Below are 25,436 nucleotides of genomic sequence, written 5' to 3'. Positions count from 1 at the left end.
TTTTTCAGATGAGGGAAATGCAGAAGAGGCGTTGTCTGGTTGGACTTCAGTGAGTAGTTGATGTTGCGTAGGAAAGGATTGGTTTGGGAAGGCAGGGTTTGATAAAGTGTGTGACTTGAGTGGAGAAGATGGTAAGATAGCGTTCAGTGTGGAAGTGTCAGGCTGGCAGTTATGCTTAGTGGAATTCTTTAAAGATTAATTTTGGGACCAGCTATCTTTCTGATGATTTCGTTTATGCTACTGACACAAGGAAAAATCAGTATGCTGATGAAACTTGTTCATGATGAAAATCTGGAGGCACCAATAGTACAGAAGATGATCATGGTGTTGTATGGAAAAGTTTGGATTATCTCAAAGACTGAATTAATAGGAACAAAATCAATTTCATTAATATAAAAATACCCTGCACATAATGGGTGGTTAAAAGCAATATTTTGTAATACAAGCTTGAAGGCTTATGTCATGGAAATGATTGGACTAGAGAAGAGCATTGCAAGATTACTGCATTGCAAATGCGAGACAGTTGTGGTGTTCATATGGAAAATGGAGAAGCATTTGCAGTTGATTTAAGGAGGTTCTAGTATAATTTTATAAATTCCTGAAATATTATGTATAATTCTAATCATGTATACTTAAGACAAATGAATCAAAACTAAAGTAGATGCAGATTAAAGTGAATTGTAGCATCATTCACTTTGGAAAGGACCTCGAGAAATTTTCTAGCCCAACCTCCTGCTGGAAGCAGGGTCACCGCTGAATTCAGACCAGGTTGCTCGGGGCTTTGTAGGTAGGGTCTTGAAAACCCCCAAGGACAGAGCTTCCAAAGCATCTCTGGGTGAACTCTTCCACTGCTTTGATGTCCTTAAGGCAAGAACTTTTTTCCTTATCACAGTTCAAAGCTTCTTGTTTCCATTTATGACGATTGTCTCTTGTTCTTCTGTCTTGGACATCAGTAAAGAGGTCGTTTGTCTTGGTAATTTAGGCATAGGAAAGATGCCTCATGCCCACCAGGCCTCCAGCCTAACCAAGCCTGTTTCCTTAACCTCTGTTGATGTGCTTCAAAGCTCTGAAGCACAGTGATCGCACCAAGGGCCAACCTATTAGTGAGGAAAACCTTTGCTTGTTTATTTTAGCAAAGTGTGTCCTTGTCTGCAGATGTAGAAGAAAGCCATCAAAATCCTAAGCTGGGAAAAAGCCTATTATAATTAGAGCACAAAGTAGGTCTGGCATCAGTGAATGTAACCTGTCCAAGAATAAATTTATGCTGGGTATTAGAAGAAAGTTCCACTCAATGGGACAGTCAGGTTCTAGAGCAGCCTTCCAGGGAGTGTAAAAACTGAAGTTCTTCACTATATTCAGGTGGATACATTTCCAGAAGGGATTACATGAGATGATACGTCTACCTTTGGAGTGAACTGGAGTCTAGAACCTGCAGGTCCCTGCTAACTTGGTGTTGTGGTTTAGTCCCAGCCGGCAACTAAGTACCACACAGCCGCTCGCTCGCTCCCCCCAGGTGGGATGGGGGAGAGAATCGGAAGAGTAGAAGTGAGAAAACTCGTGGGTTGAGATAAAGACAAAAGCCGAGCAAGGAATCAAAGCAAAGCAAGGAATTCATTCACTACTTCCCATCGGCAGGCAGGTGTTCGGCTATCTGCAGGAAAGCAGGGCTCCGTCATGTGTAACGGTTACTTGGGAAGATGAATGCCATTACTCCCAATGTCCCCCCTTTCCTTCTTCCTTCCCCAGCTTTATATGCTGAGCATGACATCATATGGTATGGGATATCCCTTTGGTCAGTCGGGGTCAGCTGTCCCGGCTGTGTCCCCTCCCAACTTCCCATGCACCCCCAGCCTACTCACCGGTGGGGTGGTGTGAAGAGCAGAAAAGACCTTGACTCTGTGCAAGCCCTGCTCAGCAGTAACTCAAACATTCCTGCTTTATCAACATTGTTTCCAGCACAAATCCAAAACATAGCCCCACACTAGCTGCTATGAAGAAAACTAACCCTACCCCAGCCAAAACAAGCACACTTGGCCTGTGTAATGCTGCTGTTTCACTTAGACTGTTACTCAGGCTTGGTTCAACTTCTTATGTGAATCTGGTGGAATTCAGCCAGTAAAGTGTACTGCATCATGCTGTGAGGTTTCTCTTTGGCCTAGAGTCGTTAGAAAACTTTGATGTGTCTTTGAAGAACAAACTTATTTTTTACAATTATGAACTTGAACTAGGAAGTAAACGTATTGAATTTTGAGAAGAGGAACTTCAGTCTGTATTTCTGAACGCTCTTACTGCTTTCTCTTCTGGTTCATCGCTAGTTTTTAATTCAATTTCACATGTATTAAGAAAAGGAAAAAAAATACTCTTGTGCATGTATTTTAATCTTAAACAGCTGAAGAAAAGCACTAAGTTTAAACTTGTGGTTGTATAGCATGTGGCGATAGGACACTTTTCCTCCTCTGCATTTTAATTGTAGGATGGGAGGAATCTTAAGCTGCTACTGGAGCATAAAATTGAGAACAAAGTAACTTGTTTAACTGAATAGATGAGAAATCACTTCAACATCAAGAAACATTGTGTAGGTTGTAAATCTCTTATTTCTTGATGTTGAAGTGACTTCCCATTTACTTAACTTTATCTGTGAAATTAGAAGCACTGTGGCACTAAGATACTTTGTATTTACACCTCAAGGAATGAAAAAACTCTGCAGATGCCTATAACAAACAAAACACAACTTATTCTACATCTGCATATACATGACCCAAACTTCTGTTCCAAAAGTTGTGGTCACAGTTGTTACTACAATCTTTGCATATACATTTTCTAAAAAATGTATGGGGTTTTTTTGATTTACGGTATATAATCTACACTGAAATTCTGTATTGTGTATGTGATGCAACTGATGGGGTAGTTACTGGACTGTAATTATGAGACTGCTGTGGGCTTTGGTGTGGGGGGGAGAGAGGGCAAGATTTGCATGCTTGATATCACAAACAGAATGTGCTATTATATAACCGTACAGAGAGGATGTAGTCCACAAATTGTATTTAATCCTACTTCTGATACTGTGGCTCTCATTAACTGCTTTCATCAGTAATGTTGCCGTTGGTGCTATAATGCAGAAGTGTGAGGATATGATCCTTATCAGTTTGCTGTAGCAGAAGGCTGGAATTCCCTTTGGTAGCCTGAAAAAAAAAAGTCAGGATGGTCGTTGTTATGTCCCCTGTGGAAGAGCAACGAGAATCACAAAAGTGTCTTGGGACCAAGCCTCTTTGACAAGAATAGGTGGAGGGGCTTTAAGCATACAAGGGATACAGATACAACTTCCTTGCTAACTTTTAACATAGGAAATAGGATACAGGGTAGCTAAGACTGCTAAGAATGCTTTTATAACTTGAAAAATTAAAATTTGCTGCTTTTGTGTCAAAACTTCTCTACCTAACCAAGATTTATTTTCTGCACTTCCCTTTGAGTAAATGTATATACACATGTGCTGTTTTTTTTTTTTTTTCTTTTAAATACGAACTTTCATCAGTGGCATTTTACCAGAAAGGTTTGTTTCAGGTCCCCTGTAGTTTGTTTGAAGTGGGGTTCTCAGGCTTGCAGAATAAGTAGTACAGTAGCTGCAAACCATTAAATTTCCCAATGCTCTTAAGGGGAATGAGATTAGACTCTAAATTTTAAGGCAAATTTTGGGATTATTTGCTTCAAACCCTTTGAGGTAGCGTGATGTGCAACTCAAGACTAAGATTCCTTCAAGCCAAGATTAAGAAATATAAAGATATATATATATATCTTATATATATGCGCATATATATAGACAAACATGCAAACTAAATGTGTCAGTGGCATGCTGTACTATAAATAAGAATACTTTAACCTTTCATTTAGAGCAGCTGTTTCCTTGCACTTGATGCAACATCTGCTTGACTGATTTAAGGATTTATTTTGGGCTTCTGCTGATATTTAGTGATATTATTTTTTTTGGTATGAAAAAATTCCTCCTGCATTTTACACATACTTTGTAGTATATCCTATAAAATTATTAGTTTATCTTGTTGTGCCTTTTATATTTCATAGTAAGACTATAAGAAATGCTCTTTAGCAACAAAAAACTTCAGCACTATTAAGTTATCCATCTTGGGGAGATGGGGTGGGGGGGAAGAAGGAACTAACATTTTTCACTTTTTTTCCCCCCTGTTGCTTATATTGATTTTACATTGTATATTAACTGCAGAAGTATGACTTAATCAAATTTTCCAGGAAGCCAAGTTAGTTTTGGTTATTTCTCTGTGATATTCTTCTCCTTTCTGTATTCACTTTAGTGTGCCTGGTAATCTGAAATCTCACAGTAGTGAGAATAAAAAGAAATGTGTCTCTTCAATGTTATGCTAGCTGAAGCATAACTTTAGTTCTATATTAATGCTGTGCCCTAATCATATTTTAAGTGCTGAGCAGGACTAATCTTCTGGGTTTTTTCAGTTATCTCCTTGTAGGATTCAAATCAGACAGTTCTAGGGAGCTGATGGTTTGGTGTTATGTCTACTGCCTAGGAAGGTATTATGATCTTCAAAACGGGTAATCCCCACCACAGATAAACTACACACAAATGAAGGAGCAGATATCCTTAGATAACCAGCATAAAACCAGAGTTGGGGGACTGCTTGGCCAGAGGCAGCAAGCTAAGGGGGGGAGTCTCAGGAGCCAGTTAGAGTAGAGGAAATGGATGCGAGGAGATTCAAGTGAAAGGCAGGAGGGCTGCTGGTGGAAAAGCTCCTCACCACTAGTGCCTACAGCAGGCACTGCTGCCAAGTATTTGGGGTTGGTTGGTTTGTCTGTTTTTTAAACAGGTGGCCCATTCCCAAGTGCAATAACAGTTTGTGATGCAGTCTAAACCTCCTAAATTTTTGGCAGTATATTGATGTTGTAATGAGATGCATTAATGCTTAAAGGATAATTAAATATAATGAGGTACAGACAAAGTGGAATGAGGCACAGTATGCCACACCTCTGAAAGCCTGGAGTATGGCAAGCTGACTTTTGATGAAAAGAACTTATTTTCTACATAGACATTTTCATAGTTTCATCTGGATACGTACATAGTAACTGATGTGGCGCCGTATTGCAAACTGTTGGTTAAATAGGAGAAATTAGGATTTAATAGAGAAATTGTGAGTGTGTGTAAGGGCCTAACATAAAGGACCTAGCTGAGAGGAGGGTTAAACCAGCTCGGAGAGAGCTTATTATTGGAACAGTTATGGATGAATTGTCAGATCAGTCTTACGTTTCCTGATTCATTTAATGACAAAGGTACCTGTAAAGGGATCTTGCTGCTAGAATTTGTTGATGACATGAAGTGAAAAATGCTATTAAAGTAGAGAGAAAGAAGTGTTACACAGAAATTTTTTTGAGGATTTCATAGGCCATGGTCCCAGACATGGGGGAGATGTGAAACATCTTTGTGGTGCAGAATACTTCTTTCTACCCAGCCTCCTTTCCCTGGGAGGGGTGGAGTAATAAGAGTGGGATGAAATTTGGAGCCTTGTGCTTTAGGGCGTTAGAGCCAAAATGTCAGTTACAAGCTTGGAGGCTGAATAATTGAAAGAATCAAAGTAGAAAAGGGTACGAAGTAACTGAGCAAACGACGTGGTGCAGTTATGAAGAAGGTATACATGATCTTGGGACACAATGACAGAAGATGTTTCCAGTAGACAGAGGAAATTACTGGTGGTGTTATACAAACGTCTGGTGAGACATCATTTAGTATGCTTCAGAAATAGTTATCTGTTTTGAGGAGAAAAGAGAAGAAATTGAAATGTGCTGAAACAGGCTCCTAGGATGAATGCGGAAATGGTTATCTCACTAGAGAAAGCTTGAAGAGCTGGTCTTGGGTAGTCCAACTAAAGAAACTGTATATGTAAGTGTTGCCTATACATACACAGGTGGAGACAGCTAAGAGGGAGGAAACTATTTAAACTGAAAGGCAATATAAGCAAAACAACAAGTGGACATAGTCGGCCATTGCTAAATTTAGGCATAACATTTTGAAGTTGCAATTCATTAGAGCAGTCAGGTTTTTGGAGTAAACAGGAATAGTGGAACTTGTTCTGCTTTTTCTGCTAAAACGTGGTGAGATTTGAAAATAATTCCTTAATTCTGGAAATATCAAAGAAAATGTAACTTTAATGTTTATAGTCAGGTGTGTTCTGGATTTTCTGAATAATCATCTTTGACTAAACAGCATTCCTGCAGCTTCTCTCCTTTAAGTTTTTTTGCAATTTCCTGGCATGCAGCGATACTCTTGCAGTGACTGTGGTGCTTTCCCAGAGACAGCTACCACTTGGCTTCTCTGCTGGGCTAATGGCAGAACTCGTATTTTCTGAAGGGCATTAGCAGGGGGACAGGGAGGGGAACCTAGCCCTTCTATGCTAATTCTTTTTATCCTTGCTACACTTTGAAATAGAGGCTGAATTGCTTTTTGGAGGGGTCATTTTCTTCATTGACCTTGAAGTGTGCAGGATGATAGAGATTGTAATTTGGATACCTCCATTACGTGCTTAAAGATAGGAGGGATGAATCCAAGCCAAAGCATTCGAGAGAATAGACAATCTGTCTGGAGAGCTTCTGAAGTAAGTGGTGAGTAGGTAACTGAGGCAGGACAGTCATGTTCAGTGGGTATGACATGCTGAGATTTTTGACCCTGAAGAAGTCTTGAAAACTTGGGCATCGCTGTAAATTTTTCCTTTTGCATTTGATCTAGAAAACAGTTTACTGAATTCCAACAAGGAAAGCTTTCTTGCAACTTAACTTAAAATGAGAGCCACGGTTTGAGAGCATGATTTGGAAAAAAGTATCCAAGTAGTTAGTATGCTAAAGTCTTGCTAAAAGTTGATGCAATTTAGACTTGTAGGCCAAAACACAAAGGCAGCTAGACTCCTACTTGCCATAGGCATTGATTAGTGCTAGCTACCCAAATGCATTTTGTGACCTTGCTAGCAGTTGCTTCAGGAGCCAGAATTTAATCTCTTTTGCATTGCAAGTAATGTCATAGTTAGCTCTTTATGCAGGTTATTTTAATGCTATATGGAAAAGGAATGATATTCAGTAACTTGCAAGTATAAGAGAGGAAAATTATAGCTGAAGATGCTGATGGTTAGATAAAGGAAATTGATGATAGAAAAACTAATGATGTGATGTTTTTACTGTATTGCATGTGGATTTCAACCACTTTGCTTGTAGTGAAAGACAGTGGTGGAACAAAGTTTTGGGTTCAGAAGACTGGCAGAGGGGTTCAAGTTCTGTGGCAGCTGGGACCAAGGAAGAATGCTGTCTGACTCCCTGGTGTTTTGTAGGAGGTGCAGTAGGTGAGATTAGGGTTGACATATATCATACTGGAGGGAGTGTGCTAGGGCCTTTACATAGCTCACAGGCTATTCAGGCACAGATTTTGATATTTTTAGTGCTCTCTTTTCAGGTTAATTTTTCAGGTTTATATTTTTCCTGTTCATTCAAGAAGATATGTTGCCAGTGTGTCTTGGCTGGAATTTTTTTATACTCTGCTGAAAGCTTTTTTTAATGGCACAGTTGATTCAATCACTACCTATCAGAATCTTCTGGTGTTTACCATCAAAAATGCCAGCTGTTAGAATTTAATCTTCCTAGATTATGTGTAAGCAAACAAAATTTTATTGACCACTTTGACCCTATTTTTAACACCATCTTAAACTGTTTTCTCGATTGACTTTGGATCAATTTTCTTCTAAACACAATGGCAACTTTTTAGTAACTTGAAAAAAAAATAGTAATAGTTTAAGTCTTCTCTGGATACTTTCCTAATACTGCATTTTTTTTTTACAGATAAATTTGCGCCTCATCTTGGTAAGTGGGAAAACGAAAGAGTTCCTGTTTTCACCAAATGACTCTGCAGCAGATATTGCAAAACATGTGTATGACAACTGGCCGATGGGTGAGTAGCTGTGTGGCTTTGGCTTTTTAACTGGCAAGCTAGAAGCTTTCCTGTATTTGCAGACTGAAGTGTCAATAAACAGATTTCTGTTCTCAGCATTCAAGTTAAGTATGTTTATTGTGTATCTGGGCATAGATTTATAAAGAAATACAACTGCCTTCTTGCCTTCTTTTTCCCTGTTTCTTTGGTTGGGCAGATTTTTAGATGTCTGGACCATTTCCGACTTTATTTCTAAAATTTGCTTCCTCAGACTGAAGTACTTTTCCCCCCTATCTCTAGACACGTTTCTTGATCAATCTTATTAGAGGATCTAGTAAGTGTGAGGAAATGTTGGAGATATAAAACCTCTTATGTGAGGACAGCTAATGTAAAACATGGCATGTCACAGAACGCATTAGTGAAATTGAGTCTGAAGTACTTGCTGCCTTATGTTGGAAAGGATCTGTAATAATGATATTTTTTCCAGGAAAAAAATAAAATATAAAAGAACATTTTAGGAGTCATTAGAAGACTGAGGGAAACTGAGGTTGTTTGTATGAATATATTTGGTGTTATGCAGGATTACTAGCTTCGGAAAATGGAATTAAGATATGTATTCACAAAACTTAAGATATATATTAAGATATGTATTCACAATTAAGATATGTATTCACATATATGAATAGTTCCACAAAAACAAAGTGCTTCTGTTCTCCCTGGCTATGATTTCATGGGAAAATAGCCAAAACACAGACATAGCTTTACATATGAAAGAAAATGCTTCTTTTGGTACAGGACTTCATTTGGGTTACTGTTTTGATGTTAAAAAAAGACTACTATTTACACATACTAAAACATTGCAATATCTGTTTCTGTGGTGCCTTTGTCAAAGAGGTGGGGTGGATAATAATTCATGCCAAAAAGTTAGTGTTGATAATCCGTATTTTAGGCCTTAAACTGGTCTTTGAGGTCAGGAAGAACAGGGTTTCAGGAGACTTCTTTGCTGTCTGTTTTGCTCGGATGCAGCGTTACATATTTAGTAAAATATGTAATGAAGGAGGAGGTTTTTAGTCATCTGAAGTATTAGATATAGATGTACAATACCTTTTACACTAAGAAATCTCGTTGATGAAGCATTTGTGTAGCTATTGTACGTATTTCAATCTGTGCCTACAACATAGTTGTCATGACCAAATGTTCTTTGTGTACATTTATCTGAATTAGTAAAGGCTGTTTTTTTTCTTACTGAAGTGTATTCCTGAACATGTGGTCTTATGTTCCCAGTCTGTGAAGAGCTTGAAGGTTGCAGATTCTGAGTTTAGAGTTGGGAAGAAACCCAGACTTTAGTGTGTCTTTCTTAAAGAAAAAGAAAAGTAGAACCGGACATGGAAGCCTCAGTTCAAATACCTGTTGTCCTGAGGGAGTGCTCTAAATCTTGATGAATATCTAATTGCCTGTGCAAAGAAGAATAGTGTCAGTTTGAAAGACTGAAGAAAAATCGACTTCAGAATAGTGTATAGGTTTTCACAACACTAGCCCACTAGCTGTTTTCAGACTGAGAGTGCTCTTCTTTGCCCCAGGACTGAGAAATCTTGATGAGGACTAAAGTTTCCTTGAAATAGAGATTATATGAAATAATTGTTTTTACCACCATTTTGACTTGTCATGATATTGTCGGGGGAAAAAAGTCATGAAATATCTTCCGTCACATGCTGGCAGGATTAAGGCAAACCTCTCCTCTCCTCTTCTGGCGATACAGTTGTTAATTAAGGATCTCTTGACTTGTAGTGGAAAATGCCAAATTTCTATTAATGTATATCATCTACGTAGGTTACCTGTTCTTCCCTCCCCATATTTTCTTCTAAATAATACTAACTTTTTTCTTGTACAGCAATTATCTGCTGAACTTAAAAAAAAAAAAAAAAAAAAAAAAAAAGTTGTAGGTAAGTATTTTCTCCTTAGCTCATTTAGTCATCAGTGGAAATTAAAATTTGAAGTCCTGTCAGAAAGAAATGTTTCAGACTGCCAGCCAAGAAGCAAAAATTAAAAGGATGGGTAAATTGGCAGCTTAACAATGAGCAAAGAGCTGTGCCAAAATATAGTCTGTTGTCTTTTGGTTGCTGTTTTGTGTCGTTATGGCACTGTAAACTGGTTGAACTTCTCTTCTTTACAGCCATAGTGTAGTGGAGTTCAGACTGTATGGAGTAAAAAAAAAAAAAATAAAAAAAACTTGTATCTTCCAAAAAAAATCGCTTACCCTAGCAGTGTGGTAATTCAGATCCTTAAGGTAGTCCACTTCACAGCATAGCAAAAAGGGCATGTGCTTGAATTGCAAGACAATTGAATCAGACCCTGAGTGGGAATACTTGAAATTCAAATGGCCTTGGTTACCTTATTTAATCTAATCTTATAAACTAGGCACATGGCAGCACCCGGGGATATTGCAGCTTCTGCTGTTGATACCAGCCCTGCCTCCGCCGTGTCCTGCGCAGCGCTGGGGCTGCGATGGCTCCTGCTGCCCCTGTCTCTGCCTCCTTGCTTTTTCGCACCAGATGCCTCTCCGTACACTCTCCAAAGCCGTGGCTTTTGTTTTAAACGCTTCCCCTTCTCGACTTTTCAGTTCTTCTCCTTTTGTGGTGCCAGTTGCCACTGCCTGTATGTTAATTGTATGTTCCCAGTGAACAGGTTGGTTTCTGTTGTCTGTCGTGATCCCTTGCTGAATATTCATTTGGTGTATAAACACTACAAAAGCAGAAAGGGAGAACATTTGTGAACAGCTGTTACCAGATATCTGGTCAGCTAAGAAAGAGAAGACACTGTATGCCCAGGGAGCCCATTTAAATTCAACATTTCAAGGTTTTATGATATTTGTTCTGAAAGCAAAGTGCAGATTTATTTGTTGTTCACATTGTGACATGGATCAGTAAAAGAGTAGGAAAAGATCATTTAAGCTTATAAATGATTTATGATGGCTTAAGCATTATAGGAAATGCATTATAGGAAAATGCATGCTTGCTTTTCCCAAATCACGGTTTGCCACATAAAAACATCCACAGATTGTCCTTTGAGAAGTTCCTTAAAATGTATCAGTCAGTGTCTGCTCTGTGAGAGTCCTCTGTTCAGGCTCTCTGCGGTGACCATTTGGGGCTGTTCAGGTCACTGCCCCCTCTGGACATTTAACTGGTTGGATCTGGCCATCATCGAATGCTGCTGAGCAGCCTGTGGAGCGTTTTCAGTGCTGTGATCTGAGAATCCTATTTCAAATAACCCATCACATGCGCTTTCGCTCTGTGTGTGGCTGCTTCGCATTGCTGGAGAACGGCTCCAGTTAGATTGTTAGCTGATGAAGAGGAGTATGGCTTGAGAATCTTCTGAATGGGAAGAAATTAAGGCAATTTTAGCCAAGTGGATATTAAACCTCAGGAAGCAACTTGCATTTATGAAATATTTTGTGTAGGACTTGTAGATGTGCTGAATATCTCATGCAATCTGTGAAGTTAGTTAGTAATACTTGCAGGCATAAAATTATGTGTTTCAATGCTCAATGTCAAATAATAAATTTAAGAATGGATTTCAGGAGTGCTAGCCTTGAATTATCTTTTTGTATCTTCAGCCTGTGCTCTCTCTTCAATGTTTCACGCAAAAGAGTCCGGTTCTTAGTTTTCTTCCTGAGTAAAGGTGAGAGAAATAATAAAAGGTGTTTTTATTACAATGTAACTGTGCAAATTCTCTCGTGTCTTTTCAGATTGGGAAGAAGAACAAGTCAGCAGTCCAAATATCTTGCGGCTTATTTATCAAGGGAGGTTTCTTCATGGCAATGTGACATTAGGAGGTATGAAAATAATTTTCATTATGCATGTAACAGCCAGGCAAAGGGGATGTTTATTTACAGTGCATTAAATACTACTTTACTGTTCAAGATCACAGTATGGCTTGAGATACACTATTTTTCTTCTGCATATAGTGACATTGTATCTTCCTGTGTATTTTTCCATTTTGTTACCACTACTTGTTAGACTTTGGGAGGTACCACCTGCTAAGTCAAGTCTCCTCTTACATAAAGAAACAGTAATGCTGCTTTTATTTGTTGTCTTTCTAAATGGAATATTTTGTTCCACCTCTCTTACACTGCACTTGCAGGGTAAGCTACTTCATTAATGTCTGAAGTATTTTAAAATGTTTGATAAACTTTATGATAATTGGTTAAACAATACTTTAAATCTTAGTGCAATGTAGGAAGACACTCTATGAATGAGAATGAGGGGAAGCATTCTTGCTGTCCACTGCTCTCCCAGGGATACAATTGCATAGTTATGCGAAAACAAAAGTAAATGGCTTCACTTCATATGCTAAGGAAATGCAATTCAACTCTGCCCCCTTGTGGCAACTTTTTCCCCACAAGTACGTATTTTGATGGGTGTCTTTGATAGCGATATGACACAAATTTGTAACAATAATTTTTCCTTTTGTAGATAAAAGTTGCCAGTGTGAATATCAACGATATCAATGATTAAACAAAATGAGACTCTCTTTATGCGCGAGTTTAAAAATAAATTAATACTTAAATTAATACTTCTTTCTCTGTATGTTCAGATTGTTCGTGCATTTGGTACTTGAGTGCAATACAGAGAGGAAAATTTTAGACATAATCACCAATGAAATGTTTATGAAGTTAAGATGAACCTGAAAAGAGTATTTCTGAACCGCTTATGGTGATCTTTCCATGAAGAAGTGACTGGGATGACATAGCCATTGATTCGCTTTCTTCCATTACTGATGTACTTATACGGAGTGTAAATCTATTCTAAAAATCAATTTTTAATGCAGCTATATATACAAACAAGATCATTGTCAATTCAGCTGGGAGAACTCTGAAATTTTTATTCACTCTTTAATTTGTATGTTTACCAGGTGCCAATGAGTGCAGCTAGTAGCAGTTGGAGTGGGGTTGAAAGGCAAATGTTGAGTCTTGGATCATCTCTGCAATTAGAGATGCTAGTCTTACCCTACATTTTTCAGGCAAGGATAGCTAAATGGGATTTTCTTTGCCCTTCATCTCTAGGTGTTGCTCTTGACCACCAGTGCTTGTTCCCTTTAGTGATAGTTGTCTAATCCAACAAGTTTGAATATTTGTTTAATGTATTTAATGTATTGTTTAATGAGTTAAGCTGAAAAACAATAGCTGCATGTTGTTGACTCTTGCATTAACTCAGGTCTATGGATTTTGAACACTTGGGTTCAGGGCATTTTAGTTCATTCTTAATTATTCATGCATTGCAATTTAATCATCATGATTTTACCTTAAGGATCTTGCATGTATATTAGTGTTTTTCAAAGATCTTTTTGTTCCTGTATTGTTTTAAGAAAAAGAATCCCTAAAACATTGGTGTACTTCAGTACTAATGAAGCTATCTGGACTAAGATTATACAGCTGATTCAGGGAACAGCAATTCATGAAGCAGCCTGAAAAGATTGTTTTTGGTGTTCATTGAATGTAACACCACCATTATTTGTGGTGTTCATTGAATGTAACCCTAAGTGAACTAGTTATCTTTAAAAGGGGAGGGAGATGGAGGGGGGAGGGAATTTCTTCCTAAATACAGTATTTGGTTTCTTGTGCTGTTATAATACAGTTCCATTAAGCTTTTCTATCTGCAGCTCTCTAAAACTGAGTTATAGCACTTAGTGTTTTATTTGCTTTAGGTGATTAGAAAATATTGACTGGAATTTGGACCTACTGTGTACTGAAAGTCACTTTATCAACTAGTGAAACAAAAGTTTCCAAGGGAACAGTTTGGTGTTTTCTGTTTTAACAGGAGTCCATTTTTTGTTCACATGTAAAAATGACATTGTAATGTTCTAGTTGTAACCTCACATGTCTATGTAGTGTGTTATGAATTTGAGACTCCTTTAAACTAAGAACCATCAAAAAATTTATAAGGAAAACTGGATTTTGAGTGGAAAATTTTATTTTAAAGAAACCATCTCTTTTGCCAGCCTCTTTGAATGGACTTGTCACTACAAGAACAGTAGAGCTAATGGCATTGGAAGTGGTAAAGAAAAACAGACCCTTCTGTAAAGCTTGCTCTGCCACTCTTGCCTGTGGTGCTTGGGCCGTACTGTTTCGTGGTGTCCTGCCTGTGTGAAGCATTGGGGCATTAGCTAGCAAGGCAGAGTCTGTTGTTCAGCTTCCAACAGGAAATTTTATCCTTAGCTAAATATTTGGTCTGCAGTTTGCATTTGAAATAACATTAATTAGGGAGGTAATACATAATTGACAGTTCTCCATTTCTTGTTAGATAATGGTAATCAGCAATGTTTTACTTATTTATTGGGGAGGGGGGAAGGGAAGCCAACCCACCCTGTGCCAAACACATGCCAAAAAAGGGGGTGAAAAGTAAATTCTGGCAATAGAAAATCTGAAATAAAAGTGGAATTAAACAGATGGGAAAGGAATTAAATAAAAGTTTAGTTTAAATGAGAGAAAGGGGTGAGAGAATGAAGACAAGAGCAAGAAAGGATTACTGAGCATGGGTTAGGGTGCTCAGATTCTGTCATGGTGCTCCAAGCAAGAAGCTGGAAATTGCTAGTAAGAACTTGTGTGAACTATGCAGACTACTAGCTGAAATTAGTTAATTGAAATATTAGCATACTTTGACTTGATTACTGTAAACAATTAATCTCCACAGCTCACTAATCAAGTCTCCTCAAGTGTCTTGATATTATGAAAGATGTCCCTAATGTGATTAGTTTGTAATATTTTGGTCTTTCTGTAACGGCTTTGTAAGAGTTTGTCATGAAGACAATCCTTTTCCATTGAGTTTAACAGATTGTTAATATGCTCTTGGCAGAGTTTTCAGCTGTATTACAGAATCAAGTACCCAAAATACTTCATCCTTGTCAGACTTTAAGCTATCAATAACTTCTAGTTGCAGGCACAGGCAGTGCTTCGAGTAAACTAAGCAACTTTCAGATACGACTTTGTATAGAGATGGCTTTTCCCAAAGCACAGCTACTTCAAAGAAGCTTGTGGAGCTGTGTATTCCTCCATATGCTTACCCCTGTGTTTTAATCATAACTTGTATTTTTTCAAACAAATACATAGACAAGGAATGTGATTTAACAGCAATGTTGTAGCTAGGCTTGTCTTGAATACATGTAGTAACCAAATACTAGGTTTGTTTATTTATTTATTACTGAATTTAGAATCTGTGCTGTAGTGATTAAAATAGAGGAGCATATTTCTTTTCAGTTACCTTCAGGTTTATTGGACATTCATTATTCATTTATTCACTTAAAATGCCTTGGTGCACTGTACGTGAAAATAGAAGATGTAAATTGAATTTGAGAGGACAAATTCTACTCAACTTAGAATGATTTGTGTATTTAGGGTTAAGTTCTTGTTATATTTATCACTAACTTTTTTCCCCTCTATAAGGGGAGGATGACAAAACTTAGAGCATCTTTAGCTTACGTTTCTCAGAAAAATAATCAAGAAAGATGCTTAATCCTTAGGAGTTGGAGAGAGGAAACAAAACTCAAGTTTTGTAAAGAACTTCTAAAAATAACTCCCCCCCCAAATAAATGGAAGAAGTCAAAGTTCAGAATATTGCATCTGGCAATGAGAATCTGCTAAATATAATGAGCAACAGAGACTCCTTTCATCTTAAGGAGACTAGAAGTTTTGATAAATATTATACTACAGTGCTAAAACCATAAATGCAGCACTGTGTTGGTATGCTTTAATCAGAATGTGAAAATGATCATTTTAATTTTAGAAACAAGCAGAACAAATTGTGGAAAGCTCCCAATTTTGTTGTTTTGTGTTACTAAAGCTCACAAAGGCAGCATTGTGAGAACTACCTTATCTGATTTAAAATGTTTCAAAATTTATATTTTTCATATTCAGCTGATGTTATAGATTAATATTAAAAGGCAAGATGCAGACATTTTGTATTTTGGAAAATCTGTATTGTGGATCAAAGTATGTTTTAAGAAAATCTGTTTTGCAGTAGCGGGTCAGTGTTTTGGTGTCTCAGGAGTAACAATTTAGTGGCTGAATTAGCCACTTTTTAGCATCCTTATCAATAAAGAGTGCTTAGCACCTGAGTCTTGGCATGAATGCCCACTTCTGCTTTTACTCAAAAGAGGAAGGCTAAGTTTCCTAACAGGAATATCATGTCTCTAAGAACACAGTGTTTTAAGTGATTATTATCAGGTCCCAAGACCCTGATCTACAAAACTTTAGCCAGAAACACCTTTATAAATCTATTTAGTAAGCAGTTCAAACCTAACAGTATGAACTTTTGAACAGATGCTAATCCAATTATAGCTAGTTTCAGTTGGGTGTTTTGAAGAAAGACGTCTGCTGTAATGTATTAATAAATCTCCCTCTCTCCTTTTGCAGCGTTAAAACTTCCTTTTGGCAAAACAACAGTGATGCATTTGGTGGCTAGAGAGACGTTGCCAGAGCCAAACTCTCAAGGTATGCTGTGCACTAGAGGTATTTCTTACTCAAGTACATGGCACAGTGGTCAGATCTCTTACAGATTCTTTGAGTATTTCATAGTAGAGAAGTCAAGTGCTTGTGGTCTTTGGTGAAGCAAGTAATGGAATACTCTTGTACATGTTGTTTATAGAAAACTAAGAAATTCACTTTCTGGCTTAGCATTTTTGTAGAAAGCAGAAATTTACTCAAACCTTAAAAGCTTTCCCTTTTTATTGTTAAAAACTACTCCTGATTTGTTTTTTGGTTATGTATGCATGTGTATAATAATAAATAATTTTTTAACTAAAAATAATAAAAAACATACTTGTGTCAAGCATACTCATGCACAAAACAACCAAATTGCTTTAGAAATGGTATGTAAGCAAAACTTTCTTCTTGTTCCACAGGTCAAAGGAACCGTGAAAAAACTGGAGAAAGCAATTGCTGTGTAATCCTGTAAACCCTGTTAGCTTTACCTGCTAAGTGTGATGTAATATAGTCTTTGTCTTTCATGCTGCTGGAATAGAAGAGGCCCTACCTTGCTTCAAACACCTGTAGGAAGAGCCTATCTGTAAATCCATGGAACTGAAATATTACACGAACACTGTCTCATTAGTATTTTTTTTTTAAAGAGAAAGATCTATGAACACTTTCATTGGTTTTTTTTTTAGTTTTTTTAATTCCTGCTTTTTGTTTGTTGAATAATCTTACAGTACATCAGTTCTTGAAAGAATTAAATCTCCGGAAAAGTTAATGTGTTCTTTTTCCATAGCAGGAATCATTTTGCTACCACAAAAATCTCCATTAACCAGATCTAACCAGTCAAGCTTTCTAGATGCAATTTGCACTAAATATGGTTGACAGTATATTTCTCATCAACAATCTCTAACAATATTTGAGACACCTAGTAATAACCTACAATGTATAATGTAACACTGGAAAATAGTATATCTATAATTAAAACAAATCTCACTTATGGCCAAATCAAAGGAAAAACTGTTAAGTCAATTCTACCTAAGTCAACCTTGGTGGCCGAACTGGCACAGAATACTAACTAAACCAAGTCTAACTATATATATTTTCACTGCGACAAACAAAAATAACTATGTGCCTGTAATTTAAAAGCACTCTGTAGAGGGCTGATGAAACTGATTTTTTCGTTACCGTGTGCACTCTGATCTCCTATGTTCGGTGAGTGCTTATTCAGACAGCACAAACAAGTGCAGAGAGTGCATTTCCTAGCCTTAATATGGGAGGGGTAATTTCCTGTAGTTCATAGGCTTTTATTATTGTGCATAAATGTTAGAAAACATCATTTACTAATCAATTTTATGTACTTGAATATTGGCAATTGGTGTTTTTCAGTCATTTTCTCATCTGTACCTTAGTGTTCAGTGTCATGCTTACTCATTAGTGACTTCAAAAGAATTATTAAAGTTTAAGAAGCAAAAAGAAAAACCTCTGCCATAGTATTAGTTTTGTTTCTTTACGTAATCTGCATTTGGTATTAGTGCTTGCAATTGTATTAAAATCAGAAGCTGATTTTTGAAGGCATACATAATTAAAAAGGATGCCATTCTTTTATTTCATATCAATAATTTAAACGTTGATATGCTAAAGAAATTTGCACAGCACTAAAGCATGAGCTAGTTTCATCTAAACCTGTAAAAAATAAAAATAAATAAAAATAAAAAAATATAAAAGATTTTATATTTTTTCACTGGGGAGAAATTCTTCCTGGGTGAAATTACAAATATGTGTAGAATATATTTAATAAAAATCTTATAAAATACATAACTATAGAAGTTAAATATAGATTGGCGTGTAGTATAATAGAACAATATTCCATATAAATAGCTTTAGCATTTAAAAAGAGTCACAGGTTGACATTGTGTTCTGTACTTAAGTGTCCACAACTCTTACAGATGTTCTGTGTAATCGTTTTTTTGAATGATTAGCATCATTCAAATGTAATCAGGTTATTTTATTCATTGTTACTGCTTTGATGAAATGCTTTATATGCAGTAGATTTACAAAAATATTGTTCATACTGATCAGAATTAAATTTGTATAGAGCAGAGTTTTAAAACAAATTGTAAATAGCACTAAACATTTTCTTTCTGCAACCTGTACTGATAGAACTCTTCTGTAAACTAAATAAAAGAATATTGTAGTGCATTTTGGTGGTGTTTTAAGGGTTGTAATTGGGCCTGTAACTAATTTTAATAATACTTCTTAATCTGGAAACTAAGTAAGGACTCCATTTTAGTTATTAAAAAAACCCCAGACAATGGGGTGAGGGGCAAAACCTGTTGAAAACTGCTAATGGGATTTATCACTTCAGTTTTGTTTTCCTTTCATGTCAAAAGAAGTGGCCTAGAGGTTTTTTCTGTCGGAGAAGAATGTGAGCATGGACAGTTGCAGTTGCAAATGTACAGCTGTGTCACACCCTGGTGTACCTCACAGAAATTAGTGCTCGTACTGTAAGTTTTTGTAGTCTTCATTTACTTCTAGCGAAGAGCATACGCATACCTCATAGGGTGTTGGGAACTGAGATGACAGCATTATGTGCTCATTGCCTAAATGAATCTTGGGAGGGGGGATTTCCTTGTACTCTGCAGTGTAGTTGCTAAGTAACTAACTATATGGACACAAACCTTATCTAAAAAAAAAAGTTTGATAAACATCAGCTTGAGAAAGCTACTACGAGCATGTTATCATCTTTAACTATAAAATGAAACTTTGCTTTTCCAAAATGCTGACCACCTAAGTAACAGAGGCTCAGACGGGAGACGGCTATCATGATATAAGAAAAAGAAACGGGCTGCGGCAGGACGTGTTTTGTTAGTTAAACAAGTCTTTCAGATGCATTGATTTTGAAAAATGAATGTTTGAAATGTAATCTTGGTTTGAAAAAGTAGCTGCGTACTTAATACAGTATAAATACATGAAAATCCAGTAGCTTCTGGTTAAAATATTTGGCAAGCCTGAATAGCAAAGTATGTGGAGTTCCCTTTTGTTGAGATGAATAAGATGCATATATGCACATGTCCAAGCAAATCCTTAAATGCTGCTTGGCATTTAAAGCATGAGCTTGCCAAAAAAACTCATGCAGAAAGCGGGTAGAACCGTTGCCTTAATTTTCCTGCAAATTGTCAAGAGTTCTGCCCATTGCAGAGCATTTCTGTTGTGGTGTGAGGCAGGTGGAAAACTGTGGGGTAGAATTGCTAAAAGATTTGTGCTTTTTTTCCTTGGATGCTTTGTCTTGTGGATTGTATATTCACCAAAACACAAGCAGTAGCTCTTAACCCCAGATTCCTCAGCCTTGCTAAAGTTCACTTATGTGCTTCTCTTTTACATTGGTTGGAGTCAAGAGGGTATTTGCAGCCCATAAAGGTAAAAGCTAAATATTTGCAGGGTCAGGCTGTTGGACAGTCTAATAATATGTTGAAGAGTTAGACATTTGATTTTTCACTGTTGGAGAGAAATTATATTTTCCCTATGGATGAGTTAATAGATGTCATGAAGGAAGGGAAGGAGAGGATGAATTGGAGCCCTTCATGTTCTGAAATACCATGAAGGGACCATACCTGTCTCCCATACCATTGTGTGTGTTATCAATCATAAATTAATATTCACACATGTGAAGAATATCTGGTAGCAATGAAAGCACTCTGTAACTTCTGTTTTCTTAGATGATAGCAAAGATACGACTGTTGAAACAGTCTTGGGGATTAGCTCAGCTGCTGGAGGAAGAAAGTATGGCCACTGTAATGTTAAAGGCTTTGCTAAGGTGCTGCATCGATCTTAATTCAGTGCTGATCTCTGCAGTTTCTGAATACCTTTCCTTAGTACACTGCATTTACAACAGGAGGAACAGTGATTTAAATTAGAAGAGAAATATGCGGTGCTCCAAAAAAGCTTCCTTCCTCTGTTATAGGTAGGAAGGCAGGCAGCCATTTCTGGGCTTGCCAAAAGCTGGTAGTTAATGCTGCTGTTCTTTGGGCAAGTAAAGCTTGTGTATTTTGTGGTTCTGTGTGTGCTCTGATAAGATTTGTTATACTAATCTTACTTCAAGAAGCAAATAAGAAGATGGAAATACTTGTCCATCTAAAACTCTCTCACTAACTTTATGCTAATTAAATGGGTAAGCTTAAGCAGATTTTGGGTTATATGTCCTCTGTAAATTGCCATTTAGACTATTAACAGCAGGTGCACCATTGAAACCAATGGGAATTCTGTGCTTAAATCAGAGCAAATACTGAGACCTGTTAAGATTCTTAAAGGAGAGTTCCTACCCCCTTTATTTCTTCTCAAGTACTTAGATTCTTCCTAGATACTGACAAGTTATGGCCAAGATAGAGTATCAAGCTTATTTTCAGAGCACAATAAAAGGCATTTGTTATTATTCAAGAGGATGACAGTAATATATCGTTCATGATAGTAAGTTGTTAACAATCCTCATAAGGTAGTGGCATACTTGTCCTTCTGTGCCATGTGTACATACCTGTGAAGAGGTTTAGAATGTAATAGCTAATTTGCTTGCCAATTCATTATACTAGACTGTAAAATTACAAGACCCTCTTTATGGTCTGGGTTTTTCCAATAGTTATGATTGATGTCTGCTTTTTTTTTAAATTGTTAAGGTTTTTTTTAATTGATCTGGAAAAGGAATGACCAGTGAAATAGAAAATAGTGAAGGTTATTAAAGTCAAGCTCAAAAAAAATAAGGAAAATTTAATGGTACCTTATCAAGCTTGTGGAATGGACCACAGTGACAAATGAAGTTCAGTTTTGAATGTAAAGGACAGCATAGTTAGAGAAAGCAAAGTACTCGCACAACTCTGAGGTTTAAATTTACCTGAATCAGTCCGGGACTGAGTTCTGGGCATCATGGGTAAACACTTTGTATTGCAAGTTCCTTAGGGTTTCGAAAATGATAACAAAAATAATGAGACAGCAGAAATATTATAGAGAGACTGAAGAGAATGAGAGCTTAAAATAGCTACATTTATGACTAGCACAGAGAAAATAGATGGAGAACTTCTATTTTTGTCTTTTAGTTTTGTTGGCCCAGTTTTTACATTTGTCTTTAAAGCAGAGGTGACAAATCCAAATCCGATTGAAACATTTTTCATTAAATCAATGGCACTCACTTTCACCAGAAGTAATTCGAGGAGAAAAGCTGAGCAAGATATAAAAGGAAAATGGATCATTGTAGCGATGAAAATTGATAGAATTTCCAGAATTATAATTAGTGATGCCAAACTTTTTCTCAACAAGGTAGTCATTTTTGTCCTTCAGACATTATGTTAACTTTCAATGAAGAGCCCAACTCTTAGGGGAAAAATACTTCTGGCACATTACCACCTCCATTATGTACAAGCAACTGCATAACACGAGCCCCAGCCTGTGCGGGACAAGCGTATCATGTACCCTGGTTAGAGTTTATCTCTACAAACCTGCTGCTTCCTGAGAAGTAATTTTGGCCAGAGTCAAGGTGATGTTTGTGCTTTCCTGGAGCAGGCTTGAGGGAGTAAGTTGCTGTGTTTTAGCTGGTGGAGAATGTGAACTGCAGGTGCTTAGGGCAGAAGTTAATGCCTCTTGAGCAGTGCCAGATGAAAACACCCTGCTTCTATCAATTCAGAGGTGCTGAATTTGTAGGTAGTAAATGTTTTGACTCTTCTACCAGAAAATACTCTTCAGCTACTACTTTGTTTGGGTAGAGGCAGGGTAGTGAGATGAATCGGAACAATTTTCTTTTTGTACTTTTATCTATTCTTTGAACTAAAGATCAGGAAGAAATAACGGGAGAAGTTTTAGGTGCTTATTGTAGGATCAACCATTATATGGCTGGTCAAAATTCACCTACCAGCAGCTATCCATGCCACAAAAGGCAGCTGTGGGAAGAGGTGACCATTGCCCACAGTGTGGCAACTAATAGCCAGGGTGAAGTAGCTCAGGTTGTGAATGAGGGGCAGAAAGGGGGTGGTATTTGGTCATTTCATGAGGCTTTCAGTTGTTGCCTGGCAAAAAAGGGATTGGGATCTTGCACCAGTCATTGGGGGACAAAATAAGAGTGAAACTGCCTGTAGAGGTTAGATTTGAAAAACAATAATATTTTAAAAAATCCATGATACTGAAAGTCAAATCTATGCTGGGTGGATGATACCGCACTTCCAGAGAAAGAGATGGAAATACGTACTGGTGTCTGTGTTGCCTGCATCTGTTTGTTACCTACGCTGGCTAAATGAAAGAAAGATTGGGTTTCAGTTCTTTAATTTCTGCAACTCACATGCGTCCCTAAATAAGGATTGTTAATCCTCAGTACTGCCAAGGTTACGGCTCTGCTGTAGCAGGCAGTGGAGCTGTCGGGGAGCTTGTACCCCGCAACCTTGCCGAGTGAAAAGTCAGCGCCACAACTGTGCACACCAGTGCGAGATGAAAAGCACGTAAATCTTAAGTGGGATGAAATGTCAGTGTGGCAAGTCAGTAAGTGTCCAGCCAAGGGAACTCTACCAAATCCACATGACTGTACCAGCAGATGAGTTTTCTTGTCTTTCAGTGAAGTAAATTCAGTGGGTATTCTTCTGGAAAGCAAATATGCAAGAGTCTTCTCTTGTGCTCTTGCGTTAACTAAGCAATGGCAGCCAAATCTTTTGGTTCCTGGTCACCCTGACTGCCAGCATCCAGAAAGGTCTTCTCTCAACAAAGGGATTCTGAGGCAGCTTTCATATGTTTTTCTTGTCCTCTGAGCAATGACGGTCTCTGGCTTCATCACCCAAGTCTTCAAGCATCCCATCATTCTGATACCTCGTCCAGGGCAAAATGTTCCTATGAGCTCCCCAGAGGCATGCTGCCACCAGCGGGATGGGGGGACTTGAGCTTCCAGAAGGTCTTGTTGGGGGACCAGGTCTGAGCCCATGGCTTTCATTTGCCTCATTGGCCTGGCAGCTGCTACCAGCCAGTGAAGGCATCAGCCTCCCCCTGGGCTTCATCCACGTGGGGAGGGGAGGGTTGGTGGGGGTGACACAGGTTGTTTCACTCTTCAAAGACGTAGTTTCTTCTTCCTGGTGGTTAAAAGCTATGAGGATGCTTTTGTTCATGTTAAATATTGTGTATGCACTTCTGTGCCTGGCTGTTTTAATCAACTGAAAATTAATGGTTAAGCCCCAGAGACTGTGGCCAGGCACTGAGAACCCTCTTGTTACCTCTGGAAATTAAGGCAGCTGGAAGGTGTGGTGGCTTGCTGCCTGCGTATGTGCCAAACGCCCACCTTGCCTTTGAGGAGGGCTGTCTTGTCAGTGGTGTACGGTTGCACTCCCTGTGCGTATGGGAGGATCCAGCTGTGGCCAGGCTTGCATGCACAAGTTCATGGGCTGCTTAAGGAAACGTGGTCTTAAAGATGTTGGGTCAGTGTAGTGGTATCTAAATCTTTAACTCCCCTTTGATTTAGCAAAGAACTTTCCTCCCATTTCCTGAAAAGGGAAACCAGTCTGCAGAAGTTACTCAACTCCATTTTTTTCCAAGAGGGAAGAGTTGGCCAGCAGATAGCCAACATGGAGCTTCCTCGCATCTTCCTTAGGGCGAAATGTAGCTGCTGCTAGGGAAAACCTGAAGGGTTCTTCTGATCCCTGCAGGTTGATTCCAAAACCTGGAGACACACCTCTCCTTTCTTGGGTGAAAAAATGAAAAATGGAGACAAAAACAATTTTCTTGGTGGTGGGCCAGAGCAAACACAAGAGCCTGGAGATAATGAAGCTTCCAAGAGCATGATAGAATTGGCATCCAATGCACAACTCATCTTTTCAGCTGCTGAGAGGTATTTAAATGTGAGTGGTGCAGTCCTTACACCTCTGGGATGTTGCAGTCGTTAATGCTTGGGACGTGCGTGAGAGGGGGAGAGAAAAGATGACCTCCTGTATGAAATGTTGAGGTCACACAAAGATAGTGAACTGTCATAGCTATGAACACTCCCTGACTCGCCAGACCTTTCCTTGAGGAAAACCAGTGGGATTTGCAAAATCTCGGACTGAAGCTTATTATCTGCTGAGTGAGAAGACGATGAAACTTGATAGTCCTCCAGTGCCCCTGGCCCTGCGTCGGGCAGCATCGGGCAGCGAGCCTCAGGCAGCCCCAGCCGTGCTGGCACCAGCGTGGGCAGGAGGGAGCGGGGAACTCAGCAGCTGCGTGGTGGAGCTGTCTGCGGCCATGCACGCCTGTGTAAGGAGGTGTAAATGAGAGGTGTATGAATCCCTAACTGCACGGTTTGGCCAAATACGTTGAAAGGGTTTTCAGCTAAAATTAAAATGAAGTTTTTGTGGAACAATAAAAAGATCATATATTCAGCTCGCCTGAAGCAGAATTGTAGTCTCAGAGATGCCAGTTTCCAAGGCAAAAGGTAGCACGGTTAATGGAGGAGGAGGAAGAAAAAAGGCTGAGTGCAATTTGGCTGGGGAAGAAAGCAGAGTACTGCAGTGTCTGGGCATCAGCAACAAACGGCTAGTTGTAAATAATGCTGCTCCTGGCACTTTGAGATTTTGCAGACTGTCATATTGAGGCTATATAGATTCCTGGATACAGGTGCTGAATTTTGACATCCGATAGTCCTTTACAACTGCAGTTCTTGAGCTTATTTCTCTATAGAAGTACAATTTCTATGTGTGAAAAGAGCTTTGTGTTAAGAAATGCTCCAAGGGAGGAGAGCTGGTTTTATTAGGAAATGCAGAAGTGACTGGTGTGGGGAGCGGAGGCCATGGCTTTTCATCTGATGTTCTTGTCAGGTCCTGATGAGGTGCTCACAGCACCTGCAGGTCAAGACTTTCCCTCCTGTACCGACTGCCATTCCTGCGTTGGGGTATTTGTGCTTACTGATGTTTTCTTAAATGTGAAAACAAGGTCTCACCAAATGATAAATACCAAAACAGGCACTTTTAGTCGGCTTTACAGTACTGTAAAAGTAGCTTGACTTTTTGTCCTAGTTTTGGCATGAAAACAGTATTTTTC

General features: G+C 38.3%; 1 protein-coding gene across 1 annotated transcript in view; it reads left to right on the top strand.

The window, feature by feature from the left end:
• Nucleotides 1–18,602, top strand: part of UBL3 (ubiquitin like 3) — a 56,417-nt gene extending 37,815 nt beyond the window's left edge. Inside the window, exons 2-5 of the mRNA XM_059820342.1 lie at nt 7,855–7,963; nt 11,688–11,774; nt 16,350–16,427; nt 16,838–18,602. Coding sequence (XP_059676325.1) covers nt 7,855–7,963; nt 11,688–11,774; nt 16,350–16,427; nt 16,838–16,890 — 327 coding nt within the window. The 3' untranslated portion in view covers nt 16,891–18,602. The remainder of the gene's footprint in view (nt 1–7,854; nt 7,964–11,687; nt 11,775–16,349; nt 16,428–16,837) is intronic.
• The last annotated feature ends 6,834 nt before the right edge of the window (nt 18,603–25,436 follow it).

The sequence above is a fragment of the Gavia stellata genome, chromosome 1, assembly GCF_030936135.1.
Source record: "Gavia stellata isolate bGavSte3 chromosome 1, bGavSte3.hap2, whole genome shotgun sequence".
NCBI classification, from domain to species: Eukaryota; Metazoa; Chordata; class Aves; order Gaviiformes; family Gaviidae; genus Gavia; species Gavia stellata.
Note: the sequence above shows the minus strand (reverse complement) of the source record. Positions and strands in the feature narration are given on the sequence as shown.